Below are 12,808 nucleotides of genomic sequence, written 5' to 3' on the forward strand. Positions count from 1 at the left end.
AAAAAGATAGAGAAAAAGAGAGAGAGAGAGAGAGAGAGAGAGAGAGAGAGAGAGAGAGGGATATAGCTACCCAATGTAGAGACGAAATCCTTTGGTCCAGTCCAGTCGAGGTTCCACTTGTTACGTCAGGGAGATCTCAAAATCTCTAGCTAACTCAGAGGTTTTTATTATGATAATTCTATTGAAAATTGTGAGGGGGGGAAACAGATACAATAACGAATAGATGTAACAGGTAGTCCATGTTCTCAGCAGTAAACCAGAGCCCTTGTTTTCTTAGTCCAGTGGTCACAATATCTCAGGCAAACATCTCCTGGTTTGGTCAGCTTGCCTCCCCCACACACCTCCCCCGGGCTGGGGGTTTCAGTCCCAGTCCTTGGAAGGAGCAGAGGGGCCTTTGCACATGGGGGTTCCATGTCTCAGTCCTTGATGGAGAGTTTTCTTGCATCTCAGTCTGTCTGTCACAGTGGTTGTAAAACAGGTGAGGGTCTTCTGTGGGAAACCACCCAGAACTCAGGAGAAGTCCAGCCAGGCCGAGAGGTGGGACAGCTTCCAAGGCTGTTGTTGCAAAAAGGGCACGGTGCCCCCTTCTTTGGGCTCAGTGTGGCATACAGCAAACAACGCCTGTGAAAACAAATAACTTAGCACTGTGCTCTCAGGTCTTGGGGCCTTTGGCATGTGACTTTCTCCTACAGGGCTAGATGGGGGGGGGGTCTTCTCTTCCGTGGTCCCCAAATGACGATCGTAAGGCAGATGAGGGAAAATTCAGACAGACTCTCACAATAGTCAACCCGGGACACTGGGCTAACCTGCAGTTTCCAGTCCCACCACTTTTAGAGACACCCCATGTGAAAAACGCCAATCACTTGTTTTTTTTAAATTTTAAAAGTTTAATAGTAATAAAATGGTTATAAAAATAATAATACAATTAGAGTAATAATAATTTGGACAACTTGAATTAGGACAATAGGAGACAATAGAACCAAAGATTTACGGAGTTACAGAGGATTAACCCTTAAAAACAATAGCCTGTTGCATATTCATACACCTCTTATATGTTGCATAAATTCCATTCAAACAAAAGATTCGGTCTCGTCAGTGTCAACTTCTTCCTCCTAATCCTAAGGCGCCTTCGATCTTTAGCTAGGCAGGAAAAATTCAGTTTCTTCTGATAAGACAACAATAAATTCCTTTTCTTTGAAAGATTTAGGTGTCTTGTGGCTGCTATCTGGTGTGAGTGCCTCATTCCTTTCATAAGAAAATATCCCACTTACATAGTGTGACAGCGTTCACGGGGGTCTTAGGATGAGGGAAGAGATAAGAATGTTGACTTCATGTTTCAGAAGGCTTGATTTAACATTTTCTGATATATATTATATTGAAACTATGTTAAAAGAATGGAAGAAAGGATTTCATCAGAAGGCTAGCTAAGAATAGAAAAGGAATGAATAACAAAGGCTTGTGACCGACCAAGACAGTCCGGACAGCTGGACTGCGATTAGCCAGTAATTAGAAACAACCACATGAGACCAATCACAGATCCACCTGTTGCATTCCACAGCAGCAGATAACCATTGTTTACATTTTGGTCCCGAGGCCTCTCAGCTTCTCAGGAGAAAAAATCCTAAGGAAAGGATGTCTGTGACCACATAGTTCTTATTTTAACTACAGAAGTTACCTTTTAAATACAAGACTACATTTACCATATTATTAAAACATTAATACAGCACTACTAATCAACACATCAAAATACATACAGTAAATATCTGCGTAGGGCCATATTTTCACACTTTTCACACCCCAGTTTTGAGTCTTGGCAGCTGGAGCACGGCAGGCTCTGGGCTCTCACGGAGGCTGACGGGGCTTTTCTGGATCTTGCCCAGGTGGTTGGAACTCCTGGTCGGCTTGGGGCGACTGCACCAAGGACTGCGGGGGCGGCCTGCAGACCCGCATGCGCTCCTGCAAGCCCCTTCCCAACGAGGGCCTGGCCTGCGAGGGAGTGCTGGAGGAAGGACGGCTGTGCAATAGGAAGGCTTGCAATAGTAAGTGGAGGCATGTTCCCTTGCACGCGCGGCTCCCGGGAGGAGGAGGAGGATGGCTTCATCCCCATCGAGGATGGAGGGTGCTGCTGAGGCTCGGGGAAGCTGCCCCAGGGCTGTGTTGGAGCAGGGAGCCCAGGGGAATGTGTGGATTTGGCTGTGCATGGCCCTGCCCGTTGTCCCTGCCTGTCTCGCATGCACACGCACACGTGCTGGCACAGTCTTCCTGCACCTTCCAGGCCTTCAGCCCAAAGAATTTATAGGAATCTGTAAGCAGGCTTACATCAGGTTTTCTTATCCTGGCGCCACGTCCTTACAAGCATTTTGTTTCAGTTCTCCCAAATAATTAAAGCTGAGAGAGATGTTAATCTTGCTTCTTAGTTTAGTTCAAAAGCAGTGCCCCTTTCTTTCTTTCACAAATGGAAGCCCCTGGTGATAAGATGAAGAGAAAGATCTGGCTGTTAGACAGGGATTGAATGATGCAAAGGCTTCGGTGTGTGCTCCGCTCTCCCCCTGTAATGCATCCTCCTTCCAGGTCCTCTTCTCCAGAGAACAGACCACAGAGTGCCCACACCATCAGATACTGATGGGTTGAGCTGGTGAACCTCCAGCACTTTCATCCCCAGTTCTTCTACTGCTTTAAGCTGTGTTGGGAGGGGGATGAAGAGGCAAAGCCAACTGCAGACACAGCTCAGCCCAATAAATGCAAGCAAATGGCTGGTTATAATTATTCCCTTCTTTTTATTTCAAATTCAGAATAGAGAATGTTTGAATAACTCCTCTGACTAGTCAAATAACTAAGGAAAATTCAACTGTCTTCAAAGGCTGGGAAGTATCTCCTGATAAGGAGGAAGTTCAAATAAAGGGACATAAACATATTCCTCTAATAAGGGCTAAAATGATTTCATGCATTTTTTAACATTTCCATAAATTTAAAATATGTTGTAATTAGGCTTAGACATTTTTTTTTCTTTAATGAAACTTGGTATATTGAATTCCATCTCCTTGACTAACAATTGCTAAATTCCCTCTGAGGTTTGCCCACCCCAGGGATATTTAATCCGTGTCCCCCATGCTTGGTGGTGACTTTGAAGTCATGACTCAGCTGTGGCTTGTGGCAGGGAGAGTAGGAATGCAAGGACCTGGAAGCTGGTCCTGAAAAAAGGTCCAGCTGTGGGATTATGGTGTGCCTGAGTGGAGTTGGAGGAAGGGCCACACCAGTCTTGGTGTGTGAAGGAAGAGATGGCACTGGGAGTGGGACAGGGGGATCTTCAGGGCTGGTCACTCTTTGACCATGGGAGCACATGGGACAGCCGGCAAAAAACATCCTTAATGTGTCCCTCCTATGCCGGATAAACTAGGGGAGACCCAGTTCCCCAGATTCTCTTCGCAGGACATCCTTCCTCATCCCTAACCATCTCCCAAGCTGTCCATGGGACCTGGTTGATTCTTTTGCAGCCCTCTTGATGCGGTGGAGGGGGAAGATTCTGTTTTCCAGGGCCAGCCTCATCAGCACTGAGCAGGGGGTGTAACATCTTCCCTTGATTTTCCCCAGAAGCATGTTAGATCATTCATGTTAGATCTCCTGAGGTTGTGGTGGCAAGGAAAACCATGGAGGCTGGGTTGGATTTCCATGGCATGGAGTGCAGCAGTGAAGAATTAATCACTTTTTACTCATTATTTACTTAACTTTTTCCGGACCACAACAATCAGTAAGGCCAATCCTAAGTGCAAAAAAACCTGAAGGGGCTATGATTCAATAGATTACTTCACTTGTCTTCCTGTCCTTTTTCCGTTGCATTCCCAGCCAATTCCTCCTCCAAACTGCAATGAGATTAGTTCATCTCAGATTATTTGGAAAGAAGGAATTTTAAGCTAAGTGGAAAGTCCTAGTTTGGAAGGAGAATACACACACGGAGTTGGGCAGCAGAAACTGATTTATTCCATTGAAATAAATTAATTCTGATTAATTGTCCCAAGACCCTCTTTGCAGACAAGCTGCTGAGCCCCATTTTGATGTTTTCATGCTGGAAAGGGTTTGAGGGGATATGTGAGCAATAAATCTTTCCAGAAGACTTCTCCATGCACATCTTGAGGTCTGTGTCCTACTTCAAGATAAATCTGTTCAAAACTGTTAACTTGGCTCTGAACTTGCCTCTCAGTGAGTCTGTCCCCGGCTGCCTTTGCCCAAAGAGATGCACTTTTGACCCAAGAAGGGTTTTTCATTTTCTTGCACGTATCTTTTCCTTCTCTTTACTTTGATCTGCACCAAAACCTAAGAGGATTTAAAAGTAGAATAGAAATCCTGTTTTAAATGTGTCACTGTTATTTTCGTATTGACTTTTGCTCATAGATTTGTTAGGGATGAGTAGAATGTTCGTTCTTTCCCTGGAACTATTATTCTAAGTGTTCATTATAAGCTCCAGTTAAATAGATTCTAATTATTTCTCTTTTTAATTAAAAGAATAAAATGAAGAAAAAGTAAAAAAAAAAAAAAAAAAAAAAAAAAAAGGAACTGGCCGGGAGAACAACTTTATCTTTAATTGTTCAGCATTTAAGCAGCTTGCATAACACCTGACTAGCTCTTCAGGTATTGTGGAATAGCTGAGATCTTAATTTTCTAGTAGGAAAAAAAAAGCAGGAAAACATATTTTCCTTGAACAAAGGGCCATCTCTAATCCTGATAAAACAGCAGAACAAAACAGGGATGAGTGCCCTGATATTTTCCTCTTTGCTGTGGAGGTAAAATGAAACTTGTCCACTGAGAAACTGCTGGCCAAGCAAGTTGGGTTAGAGAAACAAAGACCTTCAAAACCATCACCTTCAAAACAAGGATAAACCCATCTTTTTCCTTTCACTTCTCCTCTCCCACTTCTGCCAAAGTGGCTCAGAAGCTGATGAGTGATTAGCAAGAGTGTTTTAGCTGCTTAATTGGATCTCCTGCCTCTGGAGCAGGTTCTCAGAGTCATGACAGCTCCCTGGAGCTGCTGAGAAGAACTTTTGTGGAACATCTTCGAGGCTTTCATTGGTTGTTTTATTTTGCCAGGCCATGGCAAACATTCCAGAGCTATCTTGTCACAGAGCTCTTCCCCCAGGTGGACCTTGCCCAGGTCCTGCCATTTTCCTCTTCCAGAGCAGCCCCCAGGTGGGCTTTCAGCAGGTCTCAGCATGAAGGAGTGGGAATGGTAGGAGAAACCTCTCAGTTCTTCCAAGAGCTGTGATTTGTGCCAGCCAAAATGTGGGTGCAGACACCTGGGCCCCAGAGCTGAGTCTGAACACGTTGCCTGGAAGCCACAGAGGTTAAAATCATTGCACAGGGGTGGCTGAATGACTCCACAGGTACCATTTTTATGTGGTCTTTGTGTTTTCCCACTCGTTTTGGGCCACCATCTCAACTGTTTCATGTGCTAGAGTCTCTTGCTTGATGATCTTCTGGCTAAATTTCCCCAGGGATACACATCCAAGCCCAACAGGAAGTGAGCCAGGTAAGTTTTCCATGGGCAAAAACAAAAGCTGTAAAATGCTGAGGAAAAACTGTATTGAAGACTCATCCCAGACTGGGAAGGAAACTTTGTCTGGTAACAGCAGCTTGGCTTAGGCAGAGCCTTTATTTGTGGCAGCTCAAGGAAAACATGAAGGTTTTTTTGTGGCTGAAGAAAAACACAAAGTTTTTGTTGTAATTCTGATTTTGCCTTGATAAAGGACTTGGTGATACCCCCCTCTCCAGCACAGACAGAGGAGATTTCCTCCTTCTGTTGGATTTGGCTGCTGTTTTATAGAGAGAGGGGAAAAAATGCCAACTCATGTGTGGTGGGGGCTTGCAGAGGAACTTCCCAGGTCTACCCACTGTGGATGGAGGGGGATGTGCTCCAGTGGCTCTTTTTGGCTGCAGGGTTCTGGGTTTGCTCACAACCTGGCAGGCAGAGGGTCCTCACAAGGATGGGCAACATCCAAACCAGAGGAGGAACGTCACAGCCCCGACCCCAGGGTCGGAATTTAGCAGTGCTGGAGAGATGTTAGAACAATCAGAGATGTGGGCAGTCTGCATTTATTCCTGGGGAAGGAGAACCAGCAGAGGAGCCAGCTGAAGTCCTGCCATCCCATCTGGCAGAGGCTGCACTGAACCAGCCCTGACATTTATGGATATGCAGATTGGGAAGCCACAGCTCCCCACGGCTGGGAAAGGGGTGACCACATCCTGATGTCAGGTGCAGGAGGGTGACCCTGGCACAGTCCTGGTGTTCCAGTCTGGATTTTCAGCTTCCAGCAGGTTCAGGATGCAGCACTTCAGCTGTTAGTGTTGTGAAGGAATGCTTGTTCCACATGACATTCCCAAAGCTGAGCCTCAGTCTCAGTCTCTGCCGCCCCTGATTCTCATTAATTTTTTTTTTTTTTTTTGCTGCAGCCACAGAGCAGAAATATCCTGAGCATGTGTGGGAGCATCATTCCCTGCAGGCCAGGCTAGAACTCACTGCAAGCTCCTCTCTGCTGCTGCTGCAGAGACTTTGGCCTGTCCCCCTTTTTACTGGTGGTTCAGGCATTTCATATCTGAGAGTCACAGATCTCCTCCAGTTTTCACAAATTTCAGATGTTCAAATTGAAATGATTTGGGTGTAATTGCAATACATCCAGTGGCCTCCAAAATGTCCCTCTTCTCCATCCACTGAGACTTTGGGGTTTAGGGATTGTCAGTAATTTTGTACTTTTCAGTTTTATTCTTTAGCAGCTGGTAGATGCTCCAAAAACTCCATAACCACCACATTTCCTTTCAGTTTTACTGCAGTGAAATTCACTTGAATGTTTTGGGTATTTTTTAAATAATCTCTTTCCACTTTTTTCTCTGGTTCATCCCCTCATTTCCACCATCCCACCTTGCCTGAATAATTTTCATGATCCTGCTATTTTCTTTGCCTCTCCTGTTTGGGGGATGAGTACAGGTTGTGTAGCTGTGGTGACACATTTGGATGTTAAAACCTTGGCCCACAGCACTTCAAAGTCTCTGCCTTTATTTTATTTTCCCCTGGGTTGTGTTGCAGGGTGGTGTCTGACACATGGCATGTTCTCATTAGAAGTGTTGGTCACCTGCTTGCTATTCCCACTCCTGCCAGCGCTGATCATCCTCCACATCCACACTTGAGCTGTGTTTTTCTTCAAAATCTCATCTACTTGCCTCTGCCTGCAGTTGAAACATCCCTGTTTGGTTCCAAGACCATTATCCCTCTATTCCTCCTGTTGGCATTGGAAAGGTGCTTGGGTTTTTTGTGCCATTTTCACTGCATTTATCCAGCTGGGATGTAAATTTTGTCTAGGTCTTCTGTTAATCCTGGGATTACTCCTCTCCACTGACCCTGCTGTGGGAAAAAGGCTGCTGAAATCCAACCAGGTCCCCACTGCCTTTAGGTTTTGACCTCCACCCCATAAAGTTCAGGTGCCCACAGCAAAGTAGGACTTGCACCAAAACTTCCCCATGTTCTGAGGGGACCTGGTGTCTCCCTGCTCTGTTGGGAACCAGGATTGGTTTGTGCATCTCTCCAGGGAAACTGTTCAGGTCAGATCTCAGCTGTGTTCTGTGTTACATGGAGACAAACTGGCTTCTCTGCTTTTCCAAAGGGGAGGAAGGCTCCCTGCAGCAGTGGAGCTTCCCTGGCAGGGGGGGAAGCTTGGGGGGAGCTAGAAGAGTTGCTCATTTAGCCTCTAGGCCTGATTGGCTTTAATTAGCATGAGAAATAACAGTGCAGACTTGACATACCTGTCAAGGAGCAAAGGAAATCATTCAGTCCTTCAAGACTGGGGTAAGTCATTAGGAGACGTCAGTGACACAGTCCCAAATAATTGCTGAGATGAGGTTCAGGGTGTTAGACTTGCAATTAAAACTTCTATTTTGCTCTTTTATCTTCCCTCCCCTCTGTGCTGCTTCCTATGTCTCTGTCCATCTGTGAACACTGCTTCTGGGATATTCAATCCCAGGTTTTCCCTGTCACCTTCCTTGCTCTGGGAAGGTGACAAAGCCATCCAAGCTCCACACATTTACTCCTTGATGCCCAGCCCCACTTTCTCCTCCCAGCCTAAATAAGTCTGTGGGAAGCCCATGGGATGTGATGCAGATGAAGATTTTTGTGTGTTCTTGTGGTTTGTGAGATTTCATGGAGAGGACTTAAATTGGAGCAGATGAAAGTGTGTGGGCAAAACCAGGAATGGGTGGTGGGGATGTGAGAAGTCCCAAATACGGGAATAAGTTGTCTCCTAACAAATTCAAAAAAATGAGTATTGGAAAACTACTTAGAGTTTGTCTTTTTTGAACTGAATCTCCCACAGGAAAGTCCCATGATTTTTAGCTATTAAAAGCAAAGGTTTTGAAACCTCTCTATTCCAGGAAGGAGCCAGGCAAAAACAAGGTGTTTGCAGATTTCAGGATGTTTGTGGTCCTGATTTCAGGCTGTGGGTATCTTTCCCTAGAGGATGGCAGGGGGGTGACTGCCCCATCCCATCCCCTCCAGCCAGCAGCCAGCTGGTGCTGGGAACGTTTGGAGGAGTCCATGTGACAATTCCTAGACTCCTCAAGTTCTGCTTTCTGGCAACTGTGATGGTAAATAATACAATTTCACAAACTCTCCCATGATCCAAACTGCTGAATATAAAGCCTGGCTCCTGGCAGGGACTCTCTGAATCATTCCTCTGCCTCCTCTGCTTTCCCTTTTTGGATGGCAATAAAGACTCCTGCCACCACACTGAAGCTTCATTAACCTTTATTAATTTTCTCAGGGTTCCGGGATCAAATTTGTCACCATTTCAACCCTTGGCAGTTCATACTTCCTGAAAAGATGTCTGACTGTTTTGCCTCCTTGGGGGAAAAGATCTTGTGTCTGGTACTTGCTGTTTGGAAACAAATTGGCTGCCAGATCACAGATTACTTGGGCTCAGCTCTGCTCTCTGCTATTCTGTGTGACTCCAGTGGAGTCAGCTGAGCTCTCCTAATTTACAGCAGGCACTCCTGGTAGATGGAATTTGGTTGTTATTGCTGAGTTGTTTCTCTCTTTGCTAGGAAGGGAATATGTCAGGGTTACAGCATGTCCAGTAGTACAGACAACAGAAATTTTAGTTTTCCCTCCAGCCAGTTCAGCGCTGATCCATGCAGGATGAAAATGAAAAGCTGGCAGAGCATGGGCTTGGAAGGAATAGTTAAATGCCTTTGGTTTACTGTGGATGCTTTATTTACTTTCTGAACCTCACACCGTGGGCTCCACTGGGAGATTTTCAGTAGGACACAAGGGTCAGGAGCTTGTCTCTCACTGAGAAGGAAAAGTTCCCCGCTATAGCACTGTTGGTACTCTGCTGAGACCAGACTTTCATCTCTCTTTGTTGCTGGTGGCAGGGTAAAGTCTGTGAAGGAGACATTCTATTGAGATAACCCTTTCCTTTCCACCTGCCCTCACCTGCCTGCTCCACTCAGTGTTTCCTGGCTCCTCTACAGGGCATTTTGAAGCAGGTGCTGGTTGCAAGGCAGAATTTCCCACCAAATCCACCCTGCCAGTTGCCACCATAAATCTCAAAACACCACTAGGGATGGTGGGATTCAGTGCCAGCACGTCTGAAGAGGATGAATCCTCCACAAGTGCAGCAAGGAGTGCAGACACCCTAGAAAACCACTGAAATTGATTAAAGACCAGACATAAGGGATCATAATCTGCATGGTCCCAAATCTTAGTCAAAATAAAGGGGTTGAACGGCCAACCAGCTTGAGTCTTTCAGGCTGGTTTGGTGCTGAAACCCCAGGGAAAAGTGGTGGCCAGGGGTGCTGGGGTTGGAAAGCAGGTGGTCACATCAGGGGAACGTGGCAGGTGGCTGTTGTTAACGCGTGTAACCTTTGTAGTGAAAGATCTTGCAGAGTGAACTGAGGTGTATTTACATGACCCATTACCTTGCCATAGCCAATGGACGCTATAATTCCAGAAGCCAATCGCTGAGGTCCACAGATAACAGAAAGCGAGAGGACCCTGACGAACTGCAGCACTACGGGTACCCTGCACCTCAAATAGGTAAGCTCTGACCTCCCACAGCGGCCTCTGGAGCTGGGACACTGCTCTGCTCACTGCACTGCCCAGCTGGGCTGGGCTCTCTGCACTGTTTCAATGATTCCCTCCCTCCCCAAGCCATCTCCTTCCCCCCAGGTCAGTGTGGGGGATGCTCCCCCTGTGTTGTCACACGCTGAACCAATGGTCATCGCCCCCTGTGTTCCCATTCCATCATCCCGCGGGGTTTTGTGTCGTCACCATCGGCCAGAGAAGGCAAAAAGGGACAGACACAAAGCCCTGGCAAGAACATCCATCCCACAGAATGTTTTCCCATCACCCTGCCTACTTCTGAGTCACTGCTTTGTCTGAATTTTCCAAGCACACGTGGTTCATGAAGCGAAAGCTGACCTTGGTGCAATGCAGCCCCTTTGCTGACGTCCATGTCATGCCTTCCCATTGGCTGTGAGAGAGGGTGAGCAGGGCTTGGTGGAGACAGGGCAGAATTGGTTTCCTCTGTCCCTGGGTCTTTAGTGATGTGCAAGGACTTGTCTCCAGTAGGTTCTGCAGCAGGACCTTCCACCCTTCTGCCACAGAGGGGAATAATGTGTAGTAATATCAGACAGCATGATCTGGGAAGATGGGGATGAATTCGACCTAGATGTCTGCCAGATCTGATCTGCCCCATCCTTGGAAGTGTTCAAGGCCAGACTGGAAAGGGGTTTGGGCAACCTGGTCTAGTGGAAGCTGTCCCTGCCTATGGCAGGGGTGTTGGAAGTAGATGATCTTTAAGGTTCCTTCCAACCGAAATCATCTTGTGATTTCTGTGATTCAGTCTGCAAAGGTTTTGTGCTCTCCCTTCATGCCTGTGTGTCGTGGCAGGATCTCAACACATCAGGGGTCTCAGGCAAAGCACAGCGTGCTGAACCTGGCCACAGGTTAAAAATCACTGCCCAGTGACCTTGCCAGCATTTTGTGCTCTAGAAAGGCTTCAGACATGTGATTTGATTAGAAGTGAGAGAGGGTCCTATTCTGGTGTGGGCTACCTGTGCTCCACCCAGCCCAGGAGGACTTGGCCACTGTGCAGCATCCGGAGTCTGTGTGGTGTGGAGTATCTGGGGGTGACTTGTTGGGGTTGTGGTTTTCAACACAGAGCAGGGGTCAGCCTCAATTCCCTCTCTACCCTGCACAGACTCTGCTCCCTCCACTGAGAGCAGCTCCACGGCCCGCAGGATGGATCCCTGGAGTCTGGTAAAACCTGCAGGAGAGGGAGGACTTTTGCACTGCTACAACATGGAAAAGCTGAGCTTAATCTCTGTCCAAATGAAGGGAAGGCACTTCAAGGCAGGCCTCTGTTGCTCCTACTCTGCCTGATCCCAGGTGCTTCCCCAGAGCTCCTGTTCCAGCCTGTAACTCAGCCATCAGGTTGATAGTTTGGCCTTTCTTCCTGCCGTGCAGCTGGGTGCTGGAGCTGGGCTCAGTGACATCTCTGTCACCTCTCTGCCATTGTGGCCACCGCTGTAGCATGGCTGGCTTGGGCTGTGGCATCCCTGAGGGCAGCATGGGCTGGGAGATGTGCATTGTCCTGCTGCAAGCTTCCCACATCCCTGTGGCTGTCCCAGGCTGGAAGGAAACCAGGATGGAGGAGATGTGGACACAGGGGGTGCAGTCCACAAAGGGATTAGAGGGATTTTTTTTAGCTGAGGATGAAGAAGCAAAGCCCACAACTTCCCTTTGGGCACAATGTAGGGAATGAGACATTTCACAACTGCTCAAGACCTGGAAAAAGATGAAATACAGAAATCAGCTGATGCCATCTCATAAGGATGAGAGGATGGCCTTGGCCAGCTGGAGAGCAGCATTTTCTCCTGCCAGCCCTTAACATTCCTGGTTCCCAGGTCCTGTTGGCTCCCAGGCTGTGGCAGGGCTGTGCTCTCAGCCAGGGTGCTGCTGGCTGCCCATGTGCCTCCCCCAGCAACAGCACAGGAGCCAGATCCAGCCCAGCAGGTCCCTGGCATGGGCTCTCCTGGCTCAGGAGGACTCTGCCAGCAGCAGGATGTGAGCAGAGAGAGGCACATGGGGAGATGTCAGACTGACAGACCCCCAGATTGGAAGGGCTCCTGGCAGAGGGATGGCAGGGATGTGCTGCTCCATTAGTGCTGAGGGAAGAGGAGTCATGGAGCAGCTGCAGGCACTGATGGGGACGCTGCAGCCAGGAGCTGGAGTGATCCTGGATTGCAGTGCCAAATCCTTGTGGATTAACACCCAGCCTGTCTCATTCTGCAGCACTTGCTGGACCCTCTCCATCTGCTGCACCTGGATCTGTAGGAGCAGCAAGGGTTATTTTTCCACTTCAAGTGGGGTAGAGAGCCCTGAAAAATCATTTGGGACATTCCTGTTAGTCCCCAAGCTACTCTGGGGCATCACAGGACTAATCAGAAGTCAGCCCTGCTGAGATAGCTGCCTGCAGGCTCTGGTGGTGATGCTGGGCAGGGCTTGGCCCCTTCTCCTCTGGGGATAAAGAAAATATGGCTGGAGCCACTCTGCTATGAACACAGCCTGAAAAAGTTTGGGCTGTTCGGCCTGGAGAAGCAAAGACTCTGGGGAGAATTTAGAGCCCCTTCCAGTGCCTAAAGATTCTCCAAGAGAACTGGAGAGGGACTTTGGACAAGGGCATGGAGTGACAGGACAAGAGGCAATGGATTTAAGCTGAAGGAGGGTAGATTTAAATTCAATATTAGAACAAAAATCTTCATTATGGGG

The 12,808-nt window shown here is 47.6% G+C and overlaps 1 protein-coding gene across 14 annotated transcripts in view; it reads left to right on the plus strand.

The window, feature by feature from the left end:
• Positions 1 to 12,808, plus strand: part of ADGRB1 (adhesion G protein-coupled receptor B1) — a 298,311-nt gene that overhangs the window by 131,638 nt on the left and 153,865 nt on the right. For 11 of the 14 annotated variants that reach the window (XM_058020414.1, XM_058020390.1, XM_058020398.1 and 8 more), the window contains exons 3-4: positions 1,881 to 2,039; positions 9,965 to 10,072. The exons of 1 other annotated variant lie outside the window; for it this stretch is intronic. In XM_058020414.1, the coding sequence (XP_057876397.1) occupies positions 1,881 to 2,039; positions 9,965 to 10,072 (267 nt within the window). The remainder of the gene's footprint in view (positions 1 to 1,880; positions 2,040 to 9,964; positions 10,073 to 12,808) is intronic. 2 more of the 14 variants (XM_058020455.1, XM_058020464.1) reach the window with 2 other exon arrangements.

Source organism: Melospiza georgiana, chromosome 1 (assembly GCF_028018845.1).
Source record: "Melospiza georgiana isolate bMelGeo1 chromosome 1, bMelGeo1.pri, whole genome shotgun sequence".
NCBI lineage: Eukaryota > Metazoa > Chordata > Aves > Passeriformes > Passerellidae > Melospiza > Melospiza georgiana.